Genomic DNA, 26,201 nt, shown 5'->3' with positions numbered 1-26,201 from the left:
GATTGAAACGGTAATCAAAAAACTCCCAACAAAAAAAAGCCCTGGCCCGGACGGCTTCACTGCAGACTTCTACCAAACTTTCAGAGAAGAGTTAACACCACTACTTCTGAAGGTATTCCAAAGCATAGAAAATGACGGAATACTACCCAACTCATTCTATGAAGCCACCATCTCCCTGATACCCAAACCAGGTAAAGACATTACAAAAAAAGAAAATTATAGACCTATATCCCTCATGAACATAGATGCAAAAATCCTCAACAAAATTCTAGCCAATAGAATCCAACAACACATCAAAAAAATAATTCACCATGATCAAGTGGGATTTATACCAGGTATGCAAGGCTGGTTTAATATCAGAAAAACCATCAATGTAATCCATCACATAAATAAAACAAAAGACAAAAACCACATGATCTTATCAATTGATGCAGAAAAGGCATTTGACAAAGTCCAACACCCATTTATGATAAAAACTCTTACCAAAATAGGAATTGAAGGAAAATTCCTCAACATAATAAAGGGCATCTATGCAAAGCCAACAGCCAATATCACTCTAAATGGAGAGAACCTGAAAGCATTTCTCTTGTGAACGGGAACCAGACAAGGATGCCCTTTATCACCGCTCTTATTCAACATCGTGCTGGAAGTCCTAGCCAGGGCAATTAGGCTAGACAAAGAAATAAAAGGTATCCAGATTGGCAAGGAGGAAGTAAAGTTATCACTATTTGCAGATGACATGATTATATACACAGAAAACCCTAAGGAATCCTCGAGAAAACTACTGAAACTAATAGAAGAGTTTGGCAGAGTCTCAGGTTATAAAATAAACATACAAAAATCACTTGGATTCCTCTACATCAACAAAAAGAACACCGAAGAGGAAATCACCAAATCAATACCATTCACAGTAGCCCCCAAGAAGATAAGATACTTAGGAATAAATCTTACCAAGGATGTAAAAGACCTATACAAAGAAAACTACAAAGCTCTACTATAAGAAATTCAAAAGGACATACTTAAGTGGAAAAACATACCTTGCTCATGGATAGGAAGACTTAACATAGTAAAAATGTCTATTCTACCAAAAGCCATCTATACATACAATGCACTTCCGATCCAAATTCCAATGGCATTTTTTAATGTGTTGGAGAAACAAATCACCAACTTCATATGGAAGGGAAAGAAGCCTCGGATAAGTAAAGCATTCCTGAAAAAGAAGAAGAAAGTGGGAGGTCTCACTCTACCTGATTTCAGAACCTATTATACAGCCACAGTAGTCAAAACAGCCTGGTACTGGTACAACAACAGGCACATAGACCAATGGAACGGAATTGAGAACCCAGACATAGATCCATCCACGTATGAACAGCTGATATTTGACAAAGGACCAGAGTCAGTTAATTGGGGAAAAGATAGCCTTTTTTACAAATGGTGCTGGCATAACTGGATATACATTTGCAAAAAAATGAAACAGGACCCATACCTTACACCATGCCCAAAAACTAACTCCAAGTGGATCAAAGACCTAAACATAAAGACTGAAACGATAAAGATCATGGAAGAAAAAATAGGGACAACCCTAGGAGCCCTAATACAGGGCATAAACAGAATACAAAACATTACCAAAAATGATGAAGAGAAACCCGACAACTGGGAGCTCCTAAAAATCAAACACCTATGCTCATTTAAAGACTTCACCAAAAGAGTAAAAAGACCACCTACAGACTGGGAAAGAATTTTCAGCTATGACATCTCCGACCAGCGCCTGATCTCTAAAATCTACATGATTCTGTTAAAACTCAACCACAAAAAGACAAACAACCCAATCAAAAAGTGGGCAAAGGATATGAACACACATTCACTGAAGAAGATATTCAGGCAGCCAACAGATACATGAGAAAATGCTCTCGATCATTAGCCATTAGAGAAATGCAAATTAAAACTACGATGAGATTCCATCTCACACCAACAAGGCTGGCATTAATCCAAAAAACACAAAATAATAAATGTTGGAGAGGCTGCGGAGAGATTGGAACTCTTACACACTGCTGGTGGGAATGTAAAACGGTACAACCACTTTGGAAATCTAATCTGGCGTTATCTTAAACAGTTAGAAATAGAACTAAAATACAACCCAGAAATCCCACTCCTCGGAATATACCCTAAAGATACAAGAGCCTTCACACGAACAGATATATGCACACCCATGTTTATTGCAGCTCTGTTTACAATAGCAAAAAGTTGGAAGCAACCAAGGTGTCCATCAACGGATGAATGGGTAAATAAATTGTGGTATATTCACACAATGGAATACTACACATCGATAAAGAACAGTGACGAATCTGTGAAACATTTCGTAACATGGAGGAACCTGGAAGGCATTATGCTGAGTGAAATTAGTCAGAGGCAAAAGGACAAATATTGTATAAGACCACTATTATAAGATCTTGAGAAATAGTAAACCTGAGAAGAACACATACTTTTGTGGTTACGAGGGGGGGAGGGAGGGAGGGTGGGAGAGGGTTTTTTATTGAATAATCAGTAGATAAGAACTGCTTTAGGTGAAGGGAAAGACAACACTCAATACATGGAAGGTCAGCTCAATTGGACTGGACCAAAAGCAAAGAAGTTTCCGGGATAAAATGAATGCTGCAAAGGTCAGCGGAGCAGGGGCGGGGGTCTGGGGAACATGGTTTGCGGGGACTTCTAAGTCAATTGGCAAAATAATTCTATTATGAAATCATTCTGCATCCCACTTTGAAATGTGGCATCTGGGGTCTTAAATGCTAACAAGCGGCCATCTAAGATGCATCAATTGGTCTCAACCCACCTGGAGCAAAGGAAAATGAAGAACACCAAGGCCACACGACAACTAAGAGCCCAAGAGACAGAAAGGGCCACATGAACCAGAGACCTACATCATCCTGAGACCAGAAGAACTAGTTGGTGCCCGGCCACAATCGATGACTGCCCTGACAGGGAGCACAGCAGAGAACCCCTGAGGGAGCAGGAGATCAGTGGGATACAGACCCCAAATTCTCATAAAAAGACCAAACTTAATGGTCTGACTGAGACTAGAGGAATCCCGGCGGCCATGCTCCCCAGACCTTCTGTTGGCACAGGACAGGAACCATCCCCGAAGACAACTCATCAGACATGAAAGGGACTGGTCAGCGGGTGGGAGAGAGACGCTGATGAAGAGTGAGCTAATTATATCAGGTGAACACTTGAGACTGTGTTGGCAGCTCTTGTCTGGAGGGGGGATGGGAGGATAGAGAGAGAGGGAAGCCGGCAAAACTCTCACAAAGGAGAGACTGAAAGGGCTGACTCAAGAGGGGGAGAGCAAGTGGGAGTACGGAGTAAGATGTAGGTAAACTTATATGTGACAGACTGATTGGATTTGTAAACGTTCACTAGAAGCTTAATAAAAGTTAAAAAAAAAAAAAAAAAGAAGTGGTTCAAAAAGAAAAAAAAAAAAGTCCAGACTAACTGGACCAGTGGAGACCAGAGAATTTCCTGAGACTATCACCCTGAGACACTCTTTAAACCTTGAACCAAAACTATCCCCTGAGATCACCTTTTAGTGAAATAGCAGAGTGGCACAGAAAATAAAGGATATTAACTGTAAGATCAGTGCTCTACTAAAAAATCATCTGTATGAAACCAAAAGATCAACATTTACTCTAAACCAAAGATGAGAAGGGGACAGGGAAACTCGAGTACTGAAAACGGAAGAACCAGGATACAAACAGAATATTGACTCACTGTGAAAAATGTAATGTCATTGATCAATTTGTGCGGAAATTGTCAAACGGGAACCTAACTTTCTGTGTAAACTTTTAACAAAAACATTATAAAATATTATGTAACAAAAAACAAAACAAAGTTGCTTTGCCTCCCCAGGACTCTGTGTTCCTATCTGCAAAGTGGAACTTACAGTTTCTACCTTGATTATCTTGCCAAATTGTGGGAGGGTGCAATCAGACCGTTGGTATGGATGTGCCAGCCAAAGCTGGGTGCTCCCCAAAGGAAGGAGTAATAATTAAATACCTTTGGAATTCCTTCCCAGACCACTAGCATGGCCTGGGGCATATAATAAGTGCTCGATTAAGGTTTTAGACTGAAGAAATATTGCGTGGGGAAGCAGAGTAACACTGGCACTGTTCAGAGGTAGGAGATGCCTTCATCCATGTTGTTCCCTCTGGCTAAAGTACTGTTCCTACCAAGTTGGCCTGGCTAACTTCTCATCCCTCAAGTTGCGGCTCACACGACCCCTTTGTAAACCTCCTGGATGTCTCCTAGCTGACTCAGGGGCTCCTGCTCTATATTTCCCACCTCAGCACTCTGACCTTCATCCTCACCTGCGCCACCCTATATTGTAACTGCATTTCCAACTTTGTCTCCCTCACTGCCTGTTAACTCCTCGAGACCTGGAGCTGGGCCTGATTCACTTCTGTGTGTCCAAGATGGAGCAAGGGGCCTGGCACACAGTGTGTGGTCATTAGATGTGTCAGGATAGAGGTCTGTGCTTGGGTAGATATGGCAGTGCTCCCTTCCAAGGTGTGATGTGAATGCTGGGGCTTTGGGACCAGCCCGGTGGCATCTATACCTTTCTTCTCCCTGCATCCTCACCCCTCCTTTGCCTGGGTGGGGGGGACCCCAGCTGACCTCTAGCCCAGGGGTTGCAAACTCTAATGGCACTCCTCAGTTCAGGGGCAATATATTTGGGAGTAGTAGGGAGTGATGGGGAGTGTGGTGACCAGGAGCAGCAGGCTCAGCTCCAGCTGGCTGTGGTCAGGAAATTTTGAAGAAAAGCCATAACCCAACTTTTCCCTGAATTCTCTGGATTTTTTAAATGTTGGCTATTCACTTTTTTTTTTTTGAAAACCATGTATAGACTGGTTGTAGCCCACAGGCCACTAGTTTTATAATTCGGAAAACTGTCCCCCTCCCCCATTCTAAACTCCCTCAAAAAACCCAAACCCATTGCTGTCGAGTCCATTCCAACTCATGGTAGAACTGCCCCGTAGGGTTTCCAAAGAGCGGCTCTTGGATTCGAACTGCCGACCTTTTGGTTAGCAGCCAGCTCTTAACTACTACACCACCAGGACTCCCCCACCATTCTACAGGTTAGAATATCGAGTCTCACAGAGGGGGAGGCATTTGCAAAAGGAGACATAGTCAAAGTCAGAGCCCGGTTCCTGCTTGTCCCCCACCTTCTCTGTCTCTCTTCGTCTCTGTCTTTCTCTTTCGGTGCGTATCTGCTCTGAACCCCTCTATGTCTATACATGCCTCGGTCTTGGTCTCTATCTCGGCGAGTGTGTGCGTGTCTGTCTGTTTCATCGCATGATTCTCAGTACCTTCTGGCTCTCTGTCTCCCTGTGCGCCATACACGAGTGTTCTGGTTAACAGACCTCCTCCGGAACTGAGTGCAGAAACAACCCCCCACCGCACCCCACCCTGCAGCTCCTGTCTCCTCCTCCCCCTTCCTGCCCCCGCCGCTCCCACCCCAGATTTCCGGCGGAGCAGACTGGCCGCGGGTCCCGGCGGGGCTGACTGCCGTCAGCGCCCCTTTCGCAGCGGCCGCGACCCCTCCCCGCTGACCTCACCCGCGCCGCCGCCTCGCGCGCGGGTATAAGAAGCGGCCCCGGCGAGGAGCGGGCAGCCAGCGCCCCGGGTCCTGTGAGCGCTCCCGGACTCCCGACGCGCGGACCTCAGAACGCCGGACCCCGAACCCCGGTTCCCCGGACCGGTCTCGCGGAGCCCGCGCCGAGCAGGTAACCATCTCCGTCCCCTCTCCCCCCGCCGGCGGCGTCCCGGAGCACTGGAAAGGGGACCCTTTCCGTTCGTCCCTCGGTTCTGGTGGCGAGCGTGGCTGCGGCGCCAGGTGGGCTCGGGGATCAGCCACCGCTTGGTCCCCGGAGCGCGTCCACTAGCTCGGGGTCCCAGCACAGGGGCGGGCTCTGCGCTCGTACCCCACCCGGGGTCTCCCACGAGCGCAGCCCCGGGCCCAGACTGGACGTCGGCTCCTGCGCACTCACATTCCGGCCTCTGCGGCGCTTGGCGCCCAGCGCCGGGGTGGGAGGGTCGCCTCGAACCCCCGCCTGGATCCCTGCTGTAGCTCCACGCCAGATGTTCCGGGCAGAGCTGGGCAGTCTGGGCGTCGGCGCTCGAGTTTGGAAGTTAGAATCCAGTTTTCAGGTTGGAATCCTAATCATAGCTAGACATGAAATCTTAGGACTAGAAAGAGCATCTGAGCACTGAAATGATTTTAGCTACGAGTCCTAGAGGCAGTCGTAGAATCAGCATTAGAAATACAATCTTAGCCTTCCAGAAAGAATTTTAGCTTTAGAACCTGAATCTTAGCTCTAGAAATAGAATCTTATGGTTGGAATTAGAACGTTGGCGATCGAGCGTTAGAGTTAGAATGTTGCAGTGGGAACCCTGGAAAGAATTTGAGCCCGCAGCATCGCCATGGGCCCCCAGGCGGTCAGGCCCCAGCGCAGAAATCATGATGGTGGCAGCCTTGGCGAGTGTGCCCCGGCGCTGGCCTCCCCAAGGGCTGGGGTTCCCACGGCCTCCCGACTCGCGGGAAGCAACTCCTAGGCACCCCCTATGGATGAGGACGCCTAGACATGGCATGTGTGGACCCGGAGCCCTGGGCGGCTCCCCACCCTGTCCAGCGCTAAGGTAGTAGGTGGTGGTCCTGCTCCCGGGAGGGTGGCTGAATAGTGCTTCCTTAGTTACCCCCGGCAGCGGGCCCGAGGACCCTCTGGGAGAGGAAAAGGGGAGACGGAGCGGATTGGCCGGGGGCGTGGCGCACTCACATTCCTCCTCTTTCCCAGACCCCAGAAGCCGCGATGCCGGGCCCTTGGTTGCTGCTGGCCTTAGCTTTGACCCTGACCTGTGTCCCCGGCTGCCGCGCCCAGCCCGAGGTGGCCCAGAAGGAGGCGGTCACGGCGGCTGAGCGCCCGGGCCTGGACGACCTCCTGCGTCAGGCGGAGCGCCTTCTCCTCCTCCGGGAAGACCTCCAGCGGCTGAGAGCGGACCGGGGAGATCGTGATACAGGTGAGGTGGGGGAGGCTATCCCGGAACTGCGGGGGCAAGACGAGGCCGCAGGGAGGGCCAGTTTAAGCTGGAGAAAACCTGGACGCAGAAGAAGGCAGAGGGGGAGAGCGACTTGGCCTTTTAGCCTCCTGCCCTGCAGAAGCTCAGAACCCTCATTGATCAGGCCCTGGCCGGGGACTCTGAGTTGACCCTTCCCTGAAGGAAGTCGGTTAGATTCCTCCTGAATCTCATTGTTGGGAATGTTTCCCAGAGAGCAGAAATTCAGTGGGGAAGATTTTGTGTGTGCAAGAGAGAGTCTCTTTGTGTGTGACAGTTTTAATTACTACTTATTAGGTACTTAGATGCCAGCCACTGTTCTAAGCACTTAAAATACCTTATCACACTGATGTTCCGAGCAACCTCTGAGGTAGGTGCAATTATTATCCCCATTTTCACAGAAGAAAACTGAGGCTCTGGGAGGTTAAGTGAGTTGCTTAAGGTTACACAGCTAGATAGTGGCAGAGCTGGGATTGGACTCTGTGTCAATATGTGTGTCTGTGAGGTGTGAGAGGCAGGTGCTGGGCTGTGATCCTGGGTAAGTGTCACAGTTGACTGGGAGGAAGGCTGGGGTAGGCACTCATGTGATGCCACCTGTCGCAGGGCCAGGTGGGGGTAGGCACTCATGTGATGCCACCTGTCGCAGGGCCAGGTAATCTCTCATTGACCTCTTCCCTTTCTAGAGCCCCAGACCCTTCAACTTGACTGGCTCTCCAAGCGTCAGCATCCAGGCAAAAGGGAGAAAGAGGCAGAAGAGGGAGTTGAAGAGGAGGAAGAGAAAGAAGGGGAGACCGTGGGACCCCAAAAACGGCAGCACCCTGGCCGGAGGGAGGATGAGGTTTCATGGTCAGTCGATGTAATCCAGCAGAAGCGGCAGCACCCTGGCCGGCGCTCCCCCTGGCTTGGGTATACTATCACCAAGAGGCAACACCCAGGCAGACGGCTGGTGGATTCCAAGGCCCAAAGGAGCTGGGAAGAGGAAGAGGAGGAGGGCGCGGTGATGCCTGAGAAACGCCAACATCCGGGCAAGAGGGCCTTGGAAGGCCCATGTGGGCCCTGGGGAGCCTGTGACCAAGCAGCCTTCCTGCTCGGGCTCCTGGGTGACCTAAGCAGGGGCCAAGGAGCTGAGGAGAAGCGGCAGCACCCTGGGAGGCGGGCACGCTGGGCCAGGGAGCCTCTAGAGGAGTAAGCCCAGTTCCTTATACAACCAAATTTGGGGTCTGAGTATGTCCTAAGCTCTGTGTCCCCTACTCTTTCATGACCTCCTCCCTCCCCGCCTTAGAGCCCTGATCTTAAACCTGAGCCCCTGAATACACACCCTCCCAGGGCTCTAGCCTTGCCTCCCTCCTTCAGGGACACAAGAAAGCCAGCCTGTGAGTTAAAATGCCATATTACCCGACTCTGCACCACTGGCAAGAGGATAGATCCCAGACCTCTCCTCCCCTCTCCCCCTGCACCTCTCAGGCTTCACCCCCTTCCTCAGCCCTGGCCTTTCTGTGTCTTCTAAGGGATCCCCAAAGTAGGGAAGGGTGCCTCTGGAGCAAGCAGTCTGTGAGGGTGGGGAGAGATGGAAGCTGTGATGCCCCAGTTCAGCTTCCATGCCCTGCCCCATAAGGAGGATTCACCATAGGTAAACTTCACCCCAGGACCAGGATCCCTTTCCCCTTCTTGGGTACCCTTTTGTGGGTGGGCAGAGCCCTGACCTACATCTGCATTCTGCTTGAGGGAAGCATTTTGGGTAGAGATGCCTGTGGTGCTGGGCTGTGTGGTGGTGGTGGAACAAATGTGTGTAAATAAGGATGTTTTAACATCTCCCTGGAAGTCCTGGCTTGTACATAACCCTCTAGGCACTTTCCTTTTTCAAGGATAATCACCCTACTGCTAATAAAATGGGCATCTAGATCACCTTGGAGTTCTGTGGTTGTAGTCTGTCCCAGTTGGCGTGTTTGGGGTTTCTCTTTTCAGCACTGAAAAGGAATGTTGAAAATGGGATGAGACTAGAGTTCCCCAGCTCTGCTGAGGCAGGAATCAGGGGCCCAGGGGCGGGGGTTGGGGCGGGGGAGTGAAAAGTCCTCTTCACTTCTTCCATCTCCGAACATGCTTGGGAGGTGGACAGGGATTCTTGAACCCATTTGATCCCTGAGGAAACCAGGACTAGAGAAGAGTAAGAGCTTGCCCAAAGATACGCAGCTGGCCTGAGGAGGAGCCAGGGTTTGGGAGTCTAGCTCAGGGCCCTGCCTTGCGTTTGCGAATTTGGGGGTGGAGTGGGCTGGTGTGGCTCAGTTTTGTAATCTTCATGGTTCTGTGGCAGGAATTGACAGTTTGCTGGCATCACCAGATGGATGCAAAGAGGACAAACAACCAGGCTGCAATTGGGCACTCAAACTCGGAGTCTTCTGGGGCCAGGCAGGAAGGTGGGCTGCGTGCAGGACAAGAGGGAGTGGTGGAGACTGGGGCAAACTGATAGACCACCTGAAGACACTTAAAGACAAAAAGTTTAAGAAACATTGTGTGAACCGAACAATGATAATAAAAACATGTTCACAACACTTATTATGTATCAGGCACTGACCTAAGCACTCTATATATGTTAATTCTTTTAAACCTTACAACAATCCTACTAAATATTACTGTTATTACCCCATTTTACTAATGAGGAAACCAAGAGACAGAAAGGCTTAGTAACTTGTCTGGGGCTGAATTTGGTCCACCCATTGCCAGTGTGCAACCTCTGACTTAACCTTACTCCAAAATTTCCTTAGGTCCTAGGCTTCTGTATGGTGGATGAATGGGCTTTTCGACTTTTCTACAAACAGCTTTTGGTCACCTTTTGGGGCAGGGGGAAGAGGAGGCTAGATGGGCAACTATGACCCATCTACTCTCCTTAGGGAGCTATCTTAGTTTCCTAGTGTTGCTAGAACAGAAATGCCACAAGCGGGTGGCTTTAAAAAACAGAAATGTACTTTCTCACAGTTCCGGAGGCTAAAACTCCAAATCAGGGTCTTGGCCATGTCAGTTCCTTCTGTGAGTCTCTCTCCTAATTTCTGGTGTCTGCCAGTGGTCCTTGGCATTCCTTTACTGTGGACAGTTCCTCACATGTTATCTGTCTTCTCCCTGTGTCCATTTTTCTCTTTTTATAATTCAGAAGTGATTATGTCTAGGACCCACCCTACACTAGCCTGATCTGATGAACATAACAAAAGACAACCCATATTTTCAAACTGGGTCACATTTATAGGCACAGAGGTTAGGATTTCCACACACATTATCAGGGGACACAATTCATTCCATAACAGGAGCTCACAGTTCACGTGGGGCAGGGAGTGGGCAGGGATGGGGAGAGAGGAAGATGGAAGTTTGCAAGATGTATTCACACCCACGGTCTTCATTAATGCCCCCAAGGACCCTCTAAGATACTGAGCATTTTACAGATGAGAAATCAACACAACTTCATTTTCAGATGAAGGAACCAGGCAGAGAGACTAGGGTCCTGCAGGAGTTGCACGAAGGGTGTGGAGCTGGACCTCCACCAGGGCTTGTCTTTCTACACCATCAGGCTATCTTCTTCTGGAAGTTCTTAAATACCCCATGGTCCCATCAGAGGCAAGCGGGGCCCTGGTAAGTTTCCCTCTGTTCACAGAACCCCTCGAAGGGCAGCCACTCTAACAGACAATATTGACCACTTACAGAGCAATTCTTCAGTGCTAAATGCTCATAGACCCTCTCTGATTGAATCCCAGTGACCAACACAGGAGGCAGGGCCATCATGACCATTTGCAGTTAAAGAAATTGAGTGTGCACAAGTTAAGCCACTTGCCCAAGGATCCATCTTACTCTTTCCTGCTTCCACATTTGATTGGTGTGGGGGATGTTGTTTCCTCCTCAGAGAGGGGACCGCCTGAAGACTGAGAAAACCAACCCTCAGCCATCTAATGTTTTCCCTTCTGTTCCTGAGAGTGGTCATACCAGTGCACCATGATGGAAAGCGCCTGGGCATTGGCTTCAGTCCTGGACCTATTTGAGCCTCAGTCTTCTCATTGGTAATACGGGCACAGTGATCCCTGCACCCCGCCCCTTCCCCAGAGTTGTTCTAATGATTAAATGAAGTGATACATGTACAGCTTCTGGCACCAAGTACACAGTCAGTAAGTGACATTTTAAGCTGTAGTGTTCCAGTACCAAAATGGGCTCAAAATGGAACCTCAGAGACACACTCGTTTCTTCCTTCCTTCAATCTCCAATCACAAAAAAATAACCAGTGACTGGGGCTTTATTGCACGTCCTTGCCAGGCATTGGGGCTTTATCCTGAAGCAACCTACTTGTTGTTCCTCAAATATCCCCCTCCTTTGCCCTCTCACACAAGACTGTCTTTCACCTACATCTCCCAGCCTCCCTTGTAGGTAGGGTGGAGTCATGTAACTACTCCTGGCCAATAGACCATAAGCAAAATTGTATCATTCCTAAGCTGAGGCAGTTAAGAACTGGTGTGCCTCCTTCATCTCTTTCTTCCTGCCACAGGTTGAGGAGGTCACTGGTTGAAATGGCAGAGCCACAAGATAGAAGGATCCTGGACCCTGGCATCACTAGATGGAGGTTAAACACTGTTCAGCCGCATCGGACTCCTCATGGGCAAGAAATAAACTCGTGTTAAGCCACTGAGGGTTTACTTGTTACCACAGCAAAACTTAGCCAATTTAGACTAACACAGACACCTTCCCTGTGTTCTCTCTCCACTGAAAACCTTCCCAACTCCCCCTTCTCATATGTGTCAGCCTTCGTCAATGCTGCCTCCATCAGGGCCTGGCATGAAGTAGGTGCTCAGTAAATAGAATGGATATTGAAAGCTTCAGTTCCCTTCTATTTTAGTTCCCCAGCCTGACTTTCCAGGGTTCCCTGCCCTTAAGGGGCTCCCCATTCAGTGGGACACAGACAAGCAAACACACGATGACAACTTAGCGTGTAAAGTATTGATTGTGTTAAATAAAAGGTGTAAGGGGAGGCACAGATAAGAAAGCAACTCGGTCTGGTTCAGCAAACAAGACTTCCTGGTGGAGGAGACAGCCAAGCTGATTCAGAAGATAAATAAAAGGAAAGACGTTTAAGACAGAAGGAAAGAGCATTGACAAAGGCCTGGTGGGGAGAAATAATATATTCTTGGAGTTGCTAACATTTAAAATCTGAGGTGTTTTGGATCTTCCCTTCCCTCCCCCGCCCTATCTTCTACCCCTGAGGGAGATAAGCCTTGTGCCTTGTCCAAACCTCTCCTCTTCCTGGTTCAGTCCAAACAGGGACACCGATTACCACAGCTTAGAAGCATGAACGAGCAGTATGGATTGGGATGGAATCAGGAGAGCCTCCCTGGACAAAGAGGCACTTGAGTTGAGCGCTAAAGGAGAAACGAAAAATAAAATTTTACTGAGCACTTACTCTGGGAAAGCACCTTATAAATACATGCTGCATGAAATAGTAGTCACTCATCATAATCACCCCCAGTTTAGAGAAGAACAAACCAAGAGAGAAGTAAGGTGACTTTTCTAAGTTCATGAGCCTGAACTTAGTTGTCTCTCTGCCTCCCCTCAGCCATGTCTAATTCTAACCGTGCCCCATAGATTTTACCTCCTAAACATTTCTCACATCCACCCATTTCCCTCCATCTCCTCTCCCACCACCCTATTCCTGGCCATCATCATCCCTCATCTCACAATCCCAGTAGCCTTCTCGCTGGTCTCCTGGTTTCTGCTGTTGCTTCCCAAATCCATTCGCACAGCAGCCAGAGGGACCTCCCTGAAGTATGAATGTGACCATGGCATCACCTGCTAGAAACCCATCAATGGTTTCCATTTCTCCTAAGAAAAAATCCAATCTCCTTACCATAGCCACAGTGGCCTGCTCAGATGGCCTCTGTTTTGTTTCCCGGACATACTTCAGGGCCTTGTTCATGTTATTCCTTCTGCCTAGAACCTTCTTTTCCCCTACCTCTCAACTTCCCTGCTTTACCTCCTAGAGTGTCTTCCCGTAGTGTAGGGGTTGGACAGCAAACACTACATTTCCCAGACTCCCCTGCAGCTAGAGTTTTAGATGCAGTAAGTTCTCCAGTTGGATGCCCCTGTGTGGGATTTGGAAGGTTGCTTTGAAGCTTTCTGTTAGAAAGGAAGGTTTATGGTGATATGTGGTGTTTCTTCAGCAGCTTTCCACTGGCCAAACTCTAGCTTTTTTTTTTTTTCCTTTTTTAAATTTTATTGTGTTTGGGGTGAAACTTTTACATTGTAAATTAGTTTCTTATTCAAAAATTTATACACGAATTGTTTTGTGACATTGGTTGCAATCCCAGTGGTGTCAACACTCTCCCCATTTCCCTCTCCACTGTGGGTTTCCCAAGTCCATTCGTCTAGTTTTCTGATCCCTTCCTGCCTTCTCATCTTTGGTTTTGGGCAGCTGTTGCCCATTTGGTCTCTCATACTTGATTGAACTAAGAAACACATTCCTCACGTGTGTTACTGTATGTTTTATAGTCCTGTCTAATCTTCGGCTGAAAGGAGGGCTTCAGGAGTAGCTTCAGTTCTGAGTCAGCAGGGTGTCTCCAGTCTCTGTCAGACCAGTACGTCTGGTCTTTTCTTGTGAATTTTAATTTTGTTTTACATTTTTCTCCTGCTCTGTCCAGAACCCTCTATTGTGGTCCCTGTCAGAGTGGTTGGTGGTAGCCAGGCAGCATCTAGTTCTTCTGGGTTCAGGTTTATGGAGGCTGTGGTTCACGTGGTCCATCAGTCCTTTGGACTAATATTTTTGTTATGTCTTTGGTTTTCTTCATTTTCCTTTGCTCTGGATTGGATGGGATCGTTAGATGTATCTTAGATGGCAGCTCACAAGCTTTTAAGACCCCAGATGTTTCTTACCAAAGTAGGAGGTAGAACATTTTCTTTAGGAACTGTGTTATGCCAACTGACCAAGATGTCCCCTCAGACCATGGGCCCCAGCCTTTAGTCCCAGTAACTTGATCCCTCAAAGTGTTTGAATGTGGCTAGGAAGCCTCTATGGCTTTGTCTTGGTCAAGTTGTGCTGACTTTCCCTATATTGTGTGTTATCTTTCCCTTTACCAGAGTTAACACTTGTCTATCATCTGGTTAGGAGCCCTGGTGGTATAGTGGTTAAGAGCTCACCTGCTATTCAAAAGGTTGGCAGTTTGAATCCACCAGCAGCTCCTTGGAAACCCTATGGGGCAGTTCTACTCTGTCCTGTATGGTCAATATGACTTGGAATCAACTATCAAGTCAGGGTTATTCTTTTTTTTTTGTAATCTAGTTAGTGATTTTCCCTTCCCCTCTCTCATAACCATCAATTTTTTTTTTTCTGTGTGTAAATCTTTTCTTGGGTTTTTATAATAGGGGCCTCCTACAATATTTGTCCTTTTGTGACTTATCTCACTCAGTATAATGCTGTCCAGATTCATCCATGTTGTGATATGTTTCTTGGATTCATCATTGCTCTTTATTGTTGCATAGTATTCCATTGTGTGTACGTACCATAAATTTGTTTATTTATTCATCTGTTGATGGACACTTAGGTTGTTTCCATCTTTTTGCTATTGTAAATAATGCTGCAATAAATATGGATATGCATATGTCTATGAGTGTGGCAGCTCTTGTTTCTCTAGGATACATTCGTAGGAGCGGAATTGCTGGATCCTATGGTATTTCTATTTTTACCTTTTTATTAAGGGGCCATATCGTTTTCCATAGTGGTTGTACTATTTTACATTCCCATCAGCAGTGCGTAAGAGTTCCAATCTCCCCACAACCTCTCCAACATTTGTTATTTTCTGTTTTTTTTTTTTTTTTTGATTAGTGCCAGTAATATTGGGGTAAGATGGTATCTCATTGTAGTTTTGATTTTTTGCATTTCTATAACAGCTAATGATCGTGAACATTTCCTCATGTATTTGTTAGCAGCCTGAATGTTTTCTTTGGTAAGATGTCTGTTTGTATCTTTTGCTCATTTTAAAATTGGATTATTTCTTTTTGTTATTGAGGTGTTGAAGTATTCTATAGATTTTAGAGATTAGACCCTTGTTGGATATGTGTACCCAAAAATGTTTTCTCAGTCTGTAGTTTCTCTTTTCACTCTTTTGATGCTGTCTTTTCATGAGCATGAGTGTTTAATTTTTAGAAGCTCCCAGATACCTAGTTTATTTTCTGATGTTTGTGAATTGTTTGTTAGGGCCCTTAGCATTGTCCCTACTTTTTCTTCCATGATCTTTATCATTTTAGGTTTTATATTTAGGTCTTTGATCCATTTTCAGTTATTTTTTGTATGAGATGTGAGGTATGGGTCCTGTTTCATTTTTTTACAAATGGACCTCCAGTTTTGCTAGTGCCATTTATTAAAAAGACTGTCTTTTCCCCCATTTAATGAAGTTTGGTCCTTTGTCAAAGATCAGCTGACTATAGGTGGATGGATTTACATTGGGGTTCTTGATTCTGTTCCATTGGTCTATGTGTCTATCATTGTACCAGTACCAGGCTGTTTTGACTACTGTGACTGTATAGTAGGTTCTGAGACCAGGTAGTGTGAGGCATTCTAGTTTGTTCTTTTTCTTCAATAATGCTTTGCTTGTCTGAGGCCTCTTTCCATTTCATATGAAGTTGGTTATTAGTTTTTCTGTCTTGTTAAAGAATGCTGTTGATATTTAGATCAAATCACATTATACCTGTAGATCACTTTTGGTAGAATAGACAATTTCACAATGTTGAGTCTTCCTATCCATGAGCATGGTATGCTTTTCCATTTCTGTAGGTCTTTTTGGTTTCTTGTAATAGGATTTTGTAGTTTCCTTTGTATAGGTCTTTTATATCCATAGTTAGATTTATTCCTAAGTATTTTATCATTTTAGGGGCTATTATAAATGGTATTGTTTCCCTGATTTCCTTTTCAAAGTTCTCTTGGTTGGTGTATGGGAATTCAACTGATTTTTTTATGTTAATCTTGTATTCTGCTACTCTGCTGAATCTTTCTATTAGCCCCAGTAGTTTTCTTGTGGAATCTTTGGGGTTCTCTACTTATAGGATCATATCATCTCTGAATAGGCGTAGTTTACTTCTTTCAATTTGGATGCCCTTTATTTCTTTTTCTTGACTTATTGCTCTAGCTAGGACTTCCAGCACAGTGTTAAATAGAAGTGGTTATAAAGACCATCCTTGTCTTGTTCACATTCTCAGGAGGAATGCTTTCAACCTCTCTCTGTTGAGAATGATGTTGGTTGTTGGTTTTGTTTAGATGCCCTTTATCATGTTGAGGAATTTCCCTTCTATTCCTATTTTACTGAGAGTTTTTAATCAGGAATGGGTGTTAGACTTAATAAAATGGCTTTTCTGCATTGATTGAAATGATGATGTGATTCTTTTCTTTTGTTCTATTTATATGGTGGACTACATTGATTGATTTTCTAATGTTGAACCATCCTTTCATACAGGGTATGAATCTCACTTGGTCGTGGTTTTTTTTTTTTTAATATGATGCTGAATTCTATTCACTAGAATTTTATTGAGAATTTTTCACCTATATTCATGAAAGTTATCAGTTTGTAATTTTATTTTGGGGGGTATCTTTGTCTGGTTTGGGTGTCAGGGTTACGAGGGCTTCATAGAATGAATTCAGGAGTATTCCTTCCTTTTCTAGGCTCTGAAATAGTTTGAGTGGTACTGGTGTTAGCCCTTCTCCAAATGCTTGGTAGAATTCTCCAATGAAGAAATCTGGACGAGGGCTTTTTTTGTTGGGAGGTTTTTTTTTTTACCTATTCAATCTCTTCTCTTGTTATGGATCTTTTCAGATTTTCCATCTCAGTTTGTGTTGGTTTAGGTAAGTAGTGTGTTTCTAGAAATTTGTCCATTTCCTCTAGGTTCTCAAATTTGTTGGAGTACAATTTCAATATTCTGCTATGATGTTTTTATTTCAGCTGGGTCTGCTGTAATGTCCTCTGTTTCATTTCTTATGTGGGTTATTTGCTTCCTCTCCGGTTTTTCTTTTGTCAGTTTCGCCAGTGGTTTGTTAATTCTGATGATCTTTTTTTTAAGAACCAACTTTTTTTCTTGATTCCTTCTTTTGTTCTTCTGTTCTTTATTTCATTTATTTCTGCTCTAATCTTTATTTTTTTTCTTTCTTCTGGTGCCTGTGGGCTTCTTTTGCTGTTCCCTTTCATTCATTTGAGTTGTAGGGCTAGTGTTTTGATTTGGGCCAGTTCTTCTTTTTTGATGTGTGTGTTTATTTCTATAAATCAACCTCTGAGCACCGCCTTTGCTATGTCCCAAAAGTTTTGGTATGATGTGTTTTTGTTCTCATTTGATTCTAGAAAATTTTTTATTCCTTTTTGATTTCATCTATTACCCATGTTTCTAAGCAGGATTTATTCAGTTTCCATGTATTTGATTTTTTTTTTCCTTGCTTTTCCTGCTATTGATTCTTACTTTTATGGCATTGTGATCAGAGAGAATGCTTTGTATTATTTCAGTGTTTCAGATTTTATTGAGGGTTGCTTTGTGGCCTAAAATGTGGTCTATTCTGGAGAATGTTTCATATGCATTGAAAAAGAATGTATACTTTGCTGCTGTGGGGTGGAGGTTTCTATATATTTCTATGATGTCAAGTTGAATCAGTTTTGACCTTTAGATCTTCTGGATCTTTGTTGAGTTTCTTTCTAGATGTTCTGTCCTTTACTGAGAGTGGTATGTTGAAGATTCTTACTATTACTGTGGTACTATTTCTTTTTTCAGTACTGTTAGGGTCTGTTTTATGTATTTTGGAGTCCTATCATTGGGTGCAGAGATATTTATTAAGGTTATGTCTTGTTGGTGGATTGTGCCTTTAATCGTTGTATAATGTCCTTCCTTTTCTTTTATGGTTGATTTTGCCCTAAGGTCTGTTTTGTCTGAGATTAATATTGCTACTCCTACCCTTTTTTGGTTACTATTTGCTTGATATATATTTTCCCATCCTTTGATTTTTAATATACTTATGTCTTTGTGCCTAGGGTGTGTAAGGTACTCTTGTAAACAGTATACTGATGAGTTATTTTTTAAAGTCTGTTCTGCCACTCTCTCTTTACAGAGTCATTACGTTAAGTGTGATTATTGATAGGTGTGAGTTTATTGCTGTCATATTGTGTCTTTTTTTTTTTTTTTAAGGTGCTGACATTTTCTTTGTTCCTCCTACTTTCCTGTGCTGGGTTCCTTTTGTTTGTGGATTTTATTTCATTGTTATAGATTTTGTGTTTCTTGAATCTTTGTTTTTCTTCTTTTTTTATTCTAATGCATAGGTTTGTTAAATTTCTTTGCAGTTACTTTGAAATTTACCCTTATCTTCCTAAGTTTGAACCAGTCTTTTATTATTTGGTATCACCTTGATTTCCTCTCTATTTGAAAGTTCTGTGGCTGCATTGTTTATTCCCCCTTTTATTGTTTGGACATTGTTGTCATTTACAGATTGACGTCTCTGTTTCTCTGTTTCAAGTCTTTGAGCTTTGTTTTATTATTGAGAGTTCTTTACCTAGATTGGTATCTGATTGATGCCATCCTGTGTCCTAGACTCCAGTTGTTGTCTGATGTTGGCTCTGTAACCGAAGGACCCTTTTTAATATTACTTATAAGTTTTGTTTTGTTTTTACAAATTCCCTTAATTTCAGCTTATCTGAAAATACCCTAATTCCACCACTGTATTTGAGAAAGAGTTTTGCAGGATATATTATTCTTAGTTGGTAGCTTTTTCTTTCAAGGTTTTATATATGTCATCCCATTGCCTTCTTGCATGCATAGTTTCTGCTGAGTAATCAAAGTTTGGTCTTACTGTTTCTCCTTTGTAAGTGACTTTTTTTCTCTTGAGCTGCTCTCAGGATTCTTTCTCTTTCTTTGGTTTTGGCAAGTGTGATTATGATATGTCCTGGTTACTTTTTAGGGGGGTTATCCTATATGGGGTTCGTTGAGCTTCTTAGATGGTCATCTTTTCGTCTTTCATGGTATTTGGGAAGTTTTCTGTCAGCAAATCTTCAGCAATCTTCTCTGGGTTTTCCATTTTCTCCCCCTGTCCTGGAACTCTGGTCACATACAAATTTTGGCTCTTAATTCTGCCCACATAGTTCTTAGGTTTTTCTTCATTTTTCTTCATTCTTTTCTCTGATTTTTCCTCAAAGTGGCATCCATGGATTTGTCTTCAGTCTCACTGATCCTGTCTTTGATTGTTTCAAATTTGCTTCTATTGCGTTACCCATTTCTGAAAATTTTTTGCTTATCTTTTGAATTACTAGTTGCTGTTTTTGTATAATTTCTCATTGTTTATTTATTTTGAGATTTTGTTCTCTTATTATTTTCCTGAATTCTTCTATTGCTTTGTGTGTTTTCCTTGATTTTGGCAAGGTTTCTGCTGGTTTTGTCTGTGTTTCCATGATTTTGTCCATTTCCCCTTGGTTTTATCTGTGTTTTCCTTGATCACTTTCCTAATCTCTTGGAGAGCCCTAAATATTAGTCTTTTGAATACCATATTGGGTAGTTCCACTGCCTTTCCTTCTACCAGAGGGTCATCTGATTTTTTATTTTGATTACTTGCTGGGGCCATCTTGTCCTGCTTTTTTATATGTTTTGATACTGTCTGCTATCTCTGAGCCATTAAGGTATTATTTTCTCTATTTTTTTGATTGTATGTTAGTTTGTTTCATCATGCTCTTTTGTTTTGTTTTGAAATGCTAGGGTAGGTGGGCCAGGCATGCTTTGCTGCTTGCTCATCTGTGGGGACAACAGCTCTCGTCACCTTGTCTGGGAGGACAGGGCAGCAGCAGACAGGGAGTGCCTGCTTCACCATACACTGATTTGGCAAGGAGCCTGAGGGTGAACTGGGTGGGCAATGTCTGCCTCCTGATGTTGGTCCAACAGTATGGGAGCATTCACAGCCCCTCGCCAGATAGGCAGGGGTGTCAGATGGAGAGTGGTATGGGCTCTATTCCCACCATTCAGCAGCTGGTCCAGTGGCAGGAGAGGATTGGCAGTGCAGGCCCAGCGTGGCGGTGGGCCTGAATGCCTGAGATATTCTCACCGTGGTGGGATGGGAGAGGCCAGTGTGAAGGGGGTTGGCATACCAGGCTGGGGTGGGGGGAGAAAAAGGAAGAAATATAAAAGAACAAAGGAAAAAAATGGCAGTGTGGGGGGGACTGGTCAGTAGGGACAGGGCAGACCTGGAGTCTGGTTAGAAGGGAGGGGAGATGATGTACTGGGATAGGTGGGAGAGAGAAAGAATGAAAAAACTGGCAATGTGGTAGGGCCACAGGTGGTGGCACAGTGGATTTGGGGCAGTGGCAAGTCAGTATACTTGTGGCTCTCTAGCCATGGTGGTGCTGTAGAGTCTGGTAGGAAGGGAGGGAGGTGGCATACAGTGCTACATGGGAAGGAGAAAGAAAAGGAAGAAAGAAAGAAGACAAAAATAAATTTAAAAGCTGGTTGGGCAGTGGGGCCTGGTGTATGGGGACGAGGAGGACCCGAGGGCCCGTGGGAAGGGAGGGGAGGTGGCTGATGGGGCTAGATGGGAGGAGAAAAGAAAAGAAAAAAAATGGTTGCATAGCAGAAGTTAGTGGGTAGGGGCAGGGTGGACCAGGGTGGCGGTAGGCCAGTGGCTTTCTACTCATGGCGGGGTGGTGGTGTTTGGTGGCAGGGTGGGGAGGTGTCGTACAGAGCTAGGTTGGAGGGAGTAAGGAAAAGAAGAAAGAAAAAACAATAAAATTAAATTAAAAAAAAGACAAAAAACAAAACAAAACCTGGAGGCATGGTAGGGGCCAGCAAGTGGGAGCAGGGAGGACTTGAGGGCTTGTTGGAAGGGAAGGAAGGTGGTGTATGGGGCTAGGCAGGAGGGAGAAAAAAAAGGAGGAAGAGAAAGAAAAATAAACAAAAAAAAAAGGCCGTACAGCTGGGCCATGGTGGGTGGGGGGTGGGGTGGACCCAGGATGGTGGTGGGCTGGTGGCTCTCTAGCAGAGATGGTGAGGCATAGCTGGTGGGAAAGAGTGGAGGTGGTGTACAGGACTAGGTGGGAGGGAGAAAGAAAAAGAAGAAAGGGGGAAAAGTGGCATGCTGGGAGTCTGCCAGTGTGGGTGGACTGGGCCCACTAGCCAGTCAGTGTGGTGTGTCCCATCAGGAAGGGGTGGAGGTGGCATACAGGGCAGAAGGGTGGGGGTGGAAAAGCATGTTTCTCTGTTTACCAGGTGCTCCCTCTCCTGTTGGGAGCTCCGTGAAGTTGCCTTCTTGTACTCTCTGTCCAGGGTCCTTGCTGGCTGTGTTCCAAGATGGCAACACTGTGTCGTGTTAGTTGGCAGGAGACCTACACTCCATATATCTCCTTGTTCTCTGTTTTCCATCAGTTTCTTCTTCCATTCAGTGTTTGATCTAGTTCTTTATCCCATCATTTGATGCTTAGGGTTCCAGGATTGACGTTTATATCAGTTTTACTTAGTTTTTTGGGTCTTTGCTGCTGAAGGTCAGCATGGCCCCATGTTGGCTCCACCTCCAAATGCCAGCTTTTGAGGTAGCAATAGTCAGTTGGTGATGGCAGCTTCCCAGCCAGTTTCACAGCCGCATGAATATATTCTTTTTTTTCCATTCTTCTTGTGTTTTGAGAACTTTACTGGGATAGATAGATAGACAGAGAGAGAGAGAGAGATTTTTGTAACAGCTTTACTGGGATAGTTCATATATCGTAAAATTCAATTCACCCATTTAAAGTGTACAATTCAATGGTTCCTAATATAGTCACAGTCATGCAACCATTCCCACAGTTAATTATAGAACATTTTCATCACCTCCCGGCCTCATGCCCTGTATCCATCCACCCCAACTCTTCTATCCACCCCCTCCCTAGACTACCACTAATCTATTTTCTGTCTCTATATATTTGCCTATTGTATGGGATCATATAATACGTGGTCTTTTATGTCTGGCTCCTTTCACTTAGCATAATGCTTTCAAGGTTCATCCTTCCTGTAGCACGTATCAGTACTTTGTTCCTTTTATTGACAAATAATATTCACTTTAGGATAAATTCATTTTGTTTATCCTTTACCAGTTGACGAACATTTGGGTCGTTTCCACTTTTTAGCTATTACGAATAATACTGCTATGAATATTTGTGTCCCATATTTTTAAAAAATTGTGGTAAAACACGCATGTTGCCATGTGCTTTCAAGCCAATTTCAACTCATTACGACACTATGTAATAGAGCAGAACTGCCCCCATAGGGTTTCCTAGGCTGTAATCTTTTTTTTTTTTTAGAAAAAACATGCTTTACTTTATTATTATTGTGGTGAAAATATACATAGCAAAACATGTGCCAGCTAAACAATTTCTATATGTGCAATTTAGTGACATCGATTACATTCTTCAAGTTGTGCACCCATTCTCCCTATCCTTTTCCAAATGATTCCACAACCAGTTAATATAAAAGTAAAACCCCACAAGCATAATTTCACCCTTCCTCCCACCCCAGTAACCACTAATAAACTTTGGTTTTTATATATTTGTTTATTTCATATAAGTCAGAACATAGAGTATTTGTCCTTTTGTGATTGACTTGCTTTGCTCAGCATGGTGTTTTCCAGGTTCATCCATGTTGTGGCATGCATTAGGACTTCACTTCTTTTTATGGCTAAGTAGTATTCCACTGTGTGTATGTACCACATTTTGTTTATCCATCCATTTGTTGATGTACATTTCAGTTGTTTCCACTTTTGGGCTCTTGTGAAAAGTACAGCAATGAACACTGGCGGGCAGGTCTCTGTTTGCATTCCTGCGTTTTCTTCTTCTGGGTATATACCTGCGATTGGGATTGCTGGGTCATGTGGTAGTTCTATGTTCAATTTTTTGAGGAACTACCAAACTGTTTTCCACAGTGGTTGTACCATTTAAAATGCTTTACTTCTGAAGAATGAGCTCAGGCCTAAGGGAGCCCTGGTATCTGGGAGCCAGAGAAACATGTGTTCAAATCCCAGCATTGTCATTACCTATGCCCTTAGACAAGTTCCAAAAACCGTAGGTGTAAGCTGTAATCTTTATGGGAGCAGATCACCAGGCCTTTTCTTCCACAGAGCAGCTGGTGGATTCCAACCACCTACCTCCTTCAGTTAGCAGCCAAGCACTTAACGCTCGCACCACCAGAACTTCCTAAAATACTCATTGAATAGTCATCATTAGTAACATTTAGTACACTCACAATGTTGTGCAACCATCACCATTATCTAGTTCCAGAACATTCTCATCACCCCAACAGGAAACCCCATAGCCATTAAGCAGTCACTCCCACTCTTCCTTCCCCCTTTGTGTGCTCTGGATATTTCATATAAATAGAACCATACAATACGTGGCCTTTGTACCTGGCTTCTTTCATGCAGCATAACGTCTTCAAGGTTTATCCAGGTAGCAAGTATCAGTATTTCATTCCTTTTTATGGACGAATAATATTCTATTGCACAGATGTGCCACATTTTGTTTTTCCATTCATTAGTTGATAGACATTTGGGTTGTTTCCACCTTTTGGCTATTGTGACTAATGCTGCTATGGGCATTTGTGTACAAGTTTTTGTTTGAACACCTGTTTTCAATTCTTTTGAGTATATGCTCAGGAGCGGAACTTCCGGCTCATGTGGCATTGCATATTGTTTCACTGGAGTATGTTTTGTTGGTGTATATTTTACACATAAAATTTACCCGGTTCAGGTATACAATTCAATTATGTTTTATTAACTTTACCTAATGGTACTACTATCACCATAACTCAGTTACAGAACATTTCTGTATCCCCAATAAGATCTCTTGTGCTCATTTACAATTAATCCTCAATCCCACCCTCAGCCCTAGGCAACCACTGATCTGTCTCTTCTCTACAAATTTGCATTTTCTAGGCGTTTCATATAAGAAGCCCTAGTGGCACAGTGGTTAAGTGCTTGGCTGCTAACCGAAGGGTCTGTGGTTCTAACCCACCAGTTGCTCTGTGGGAGAGAGATGTGGCAATCTGATTCCATAAAGATTAAAGCCTTGGAAATCCTATGGGCAGTTCTACTCTGTCGTATAGGGCTATAGGGCTGCTATGGTTGGAATTGACTCAATGGCACACAACAACAACAGGCATTTCACAAGGGACATTGGTGGTTTAGTGGTAGAATTCTCACCTTTCGTGCAGGAGACCGGGGTTCAATTCCCAGCCAGTGCGCCTCGTGTGCAGCCACCACTCGTCTGTCAGTGGGGGCTTGTGTGTTGCTATGTTGTTAGTTTCAGCAGCACTTCCAGACTAAGATGGACTAGGAAGAAAGGCCTGGTGATCTACTTCCAAAAATCAGCTAATGAAAACCCTGTAGATCACAATGATCTTTCCAAATGGATCGTGGGGATGGTACAGGCCTGGGCAGCGTTTCGCTCCTGTGTGCGTGGGGCTGTCGTGAGTCAGGCGCCAACTTAACAGCAGCTACAACTACAATAGGAATTTTATATAAGTAGAGTCACACTCTACATGGTGTCTTGTGCCTGGCTTATTTCACTTAGCATAATGTGGTTCCTCCACGACACAGCATACGTCAGTAGTTTGCTCCTTTTTATTGCTGAATAGTATTCCAAGAAGCATATTCTTGAACTCAGTAATTCCAACGACGCCCCTCTGATTTCCCACCTTCCTAATTGGAAGCAGAGGAAACAGCTGCCCTGACAGGTCAGTTCTATGGTACAGTTTTGAAAGTCTGTTCCTCACACCCTTCCGACATTCTGTCGTTGTTAGGTGCTGTGGAGTAATTTTTGACTCATAGCAACCCTATAGAACAGAGTTGAAATGCCCCATAGGATTTCCAAGGAGTGGCTGTCAGATTCAAACTGCTGAAATCTTTTGGTTAGCAGCCATAGCTCTTAACCACTGCACCACCAGGGCTCCTCTGAAATTTTACGAGCATTTTACAAGCACCGAATTCCAAGAGCAATATTCAAAATAGTCAACAACTGGTACAAAATAGACATTAACCAATCAGAACGGACAGATTCTGGCTCCGCACACCCATGAGGCTGTGGCGGGGTAACGAGCTGAGTGTCAGCCTGGCTGTGTTAACATTTTCTGCAGAAAGCTCCTAAAATGCTGCGTGTGTTCTGCGCCGAAGCCTGGTCATTTGCACGAGAAAACACCTACTCCTCCTTAGATGTCACTTCAAACAACACTTCTTCCAAATGTGGCACCGCATGCCCTCCTTCGCTGCCGCTGTCACAGTTTGTAATCCTCTCTGTCTCGGGCTGGTTCCCCTAGCACCAGACCCCACGACAAGGCTTTGAGGACAAGTAGTTTTCTTGGAGGGTGATCCAGGAAGCACTGGTCTGGGAGCAGGAAATAATTTGGGGAAGGGAAAGAAGTCAAAGCTGAGTGCATTCCTGAGCAGGATATTGCTGTGGGCAACTGGGGCCCATCCTGCTGAGGACCTTAGGGGAATGACAGGATACGCCTTGGAGTTGTCCCACTCAACGCGGCGAGGAAGCTACAAGGTTTGTCTCCCAACTCTTATCAATCAAGGTTGAGGCTGTTCTGGGAATGTTAACTCCCTGGCACTGCCATCTTGCTCTGTGCACCAACCTTTAGAAGACCCGTAAGTGATGAGTCTCGGGAGCCACTGGCATGTACCATACTGGTGAGCACTGAGGGGACAGGGTGAGGTACCAATAACTGTGCTTGCTACAGTCTTCTTTGGAGATTTTTTAATAATGGCTCCTCCTTCTCCAATTTCGGCTATGAGGGTAGCGACCACTCCTGTATCCCTAGCACCCAGGACAGTGCCTGGCACACCGCAAGTGCTCAGAATACATTTGTTGAATGCATGAATGAAGGTGATGCTGGGATTTGAGATCAGGGTTGCCTGATTTCCGGCCGAGAGGTTGGGTAAACCCAAATGTTCGTAGGATGCTCTGCAGTTAATTTTCCACCTGTCTGTCTGTTTGTCATGCTGTGGTGGCTTGTATGTTGCTGTGATGCTGGAAGCTATGCCACCAGGGACACCCATGGTGGACAGGTTTCAATGGAGCTACCAGACCTACCAGACTAACACAAACCAG

At 44.8% G+C, this 26,201-nt stretch overlaps 1 protein-coding gene across 1 annotated transcript; it reads left to right on the top strand.

Annotated features, from left to right (window-relative positions):
• Positions 1-5,611: 5,611 nt before the first annotated feature.
• TRH (thyrotropin releasing hormone) lies at positions 5,612-9,075 on the top strand. The gene is made up of 3 exons (XM_010589943.3): positions 5,612-5,780; positions 6,849-7,071; positions 7,791-9,075. Exons 2-3 carry the CDS (start codon positions 6,864-6,866, stop codon positions 8,294-8,296), a joined length of 714 nt encoding a protein of 237 aa, XP_010588245.2. The 5' UTR covers positions 5,612-5,780; positions 6,849-6,863; the 3' UTR covers positions 8,297-9,075.
• Positions 9,076-26,201: the final 17,126 nt, after the last annotated feature.

This window comes from Loxodonta africana, chromosome 22, assembly GCF_030014295.1.
Source record: "Loxodonta africana isolate mLoxAfr1 chromosome 22, mLoxAfr1.hap2, whole genome shotgun sequence".
NCBI lineage: Eukaryota > Metazoa > Chordata > Mammalia > Proboscidea > Elephantidae > Loxodonta > Loxodonta africana.
Note: the sequence above shows the minus strand (reverse complement) of the source record. Positions and strands in the feature narration are given on the sequence as shown.

What these genes read in the sequence shown, in the direction of transcription:
- TRH (XM_010589943.3), top strand. Translation starts at nt 6,864, where the DNA reads ATGCCGGGCCCTTGGTTGCTGCTGGCCTTAGCTTTGACCCTGACCTGT. An exon ending in CCGGGGAGATCGTGATACAG is followed by an intron (nt 7,072 to 7,790) that starts GTGAGGTGGGGG and finishes TTCCCTTTCTAG; the next exon opens with AGCCCCAGACCCTTCAACTT.